At 40.0% G+C, this 1,267-nt stretch overlaps 1 protein-coding gene across 1 annotated transcript; it reads left to right on the forward strand.

Moving 5' to 3' along the window:
- The first annotated feature begins 211 nt into the window (after positions 1–211).
- LOC123222903 (putative gamma-glutamylcyclotransferase At3g02910) lies at positions 212–1,021 on the forward strand. The gene has a single exon (XM_044645924.1). The coding sequence runs from the start codon at positions 415–417 to the stop codon at positions 958–960; it is 546 nt and encodes a 181-aa protein (XP_044501859.1). The 5' UTR covers positions 212–414; the 3' UTR covers positions 961–1,021.
- Positions 1,022–1,267: the final 246 nt, after the last annotated feature.

Raw genomic sequence — 1,267 nt, forward strand, 5'->3', positions numbered from 1 at the left:
AACCCAAAGTCGAAATATTAATAGTTTTAGTTTAGATTTAGTAATTTCTTCCTCCTATCCTAATTGAAAAATGTCAATATCCAAGCCATCAGTTCAATGCAACTAAAAATAAGTCGGATCCCTCTAATTCAACTAATTAAAAGATGTGTCGTCTGTTGTAATATCAAATCGCTGAAAAAGTTTAGCTCCATGCACTAAATTATTTGATCTTTCTGATAGCTCAGTTCTATCATTGCATCATTAAAAGAAAAAGTTTAAAAAAAGCAGACGGGCCTGAAAAATGGCCTACAGAACAACCCGGCCTACATACTATAAGCCCAATCCAGACCCAGTTTTATATGTAGGTGATTCAATCTGATCCACCAGTCAACTGTCCCCTCTCCACCGCAATTTTGAATTTTGAATCTCTTTGCCATGAGCACAAGCCAGGAATCCAAATCCAAACAAACCCTAATCTTCACGTACGGCACGCTCAAGCGAGGCTTCGCCAACCATTATCTCATGCAGGATCTGATGAACGAAAACGCTGCAGTTTTTCTGGGTCCCTACATCACCTACCAACCTTACCCGCTTGTCTGCGGTCCTTACAACATCCCTTATCTCATCCATCTCTCCGGGTCAGGAAACCGAGTGAAGGGCGAGCTGTACTCAGTGTCGATGGAGGGACTTGCTCGACTCGACGAGCTGGAGGGCACAAAGATTGGCCATTATGACAGGCTCCCAGTTGAAATCCAGAGTGAAGAGGGTGAGGGTTTGGTGAAGGCAGAAGCGTATTTTGCGAATAAGAGTTATGGGGAGAGATTGTGGGTGAAGAAAGGGAAGGTGGGGATGAATGAATATAATATGACAGATGGGAAACTGTACGTGAAGCCAGGCGATAGGGCTAAGGGCAGAAGGATTGTTGATGATATTGAGTTGTTTTTGTCTTCTATCCAACGACTTGATCAACCGTTTGGTTAACTGTAGGAACCTGAGTTATGCTTACAGTCTAGAAATGAAATAAATTATCGTCATTGATTTGTAATAATTTAATAAAATTTTTAAGCAAATTCGTTAAAATATCTTAAATACATTAGTCTTATTTATTTATTTCAAAAATGTTTGTTATAATAATAACGACAGCAACCAGTGTCCAAGTATCTCTCCAATGAGTCGTATGGAATCTGCTCTCTACGTCCAACAATGTTGAACAGACTTTGGGCAATCATCCAGGCCTCCATGTTAGTGATGTATGAGAGGTCGAAAACCAGATGTATGTTTTTTTTTT

Source organism: Mangifera indica, chromosome 8 (genome assembly GCF_011075055.1).
Source record: "Mangifera indica cultivar Alphonso chromosome 8, CATAS_Mindica_2.1, whole genome shotgun sequence".
NCBI classification, from domain to species: Eukaryota; Viridiplantae; Streptophyta; class Magnoliopsida; order Sapindales; family Anacardiaceae; genus Mangifera; species Mangifera indica.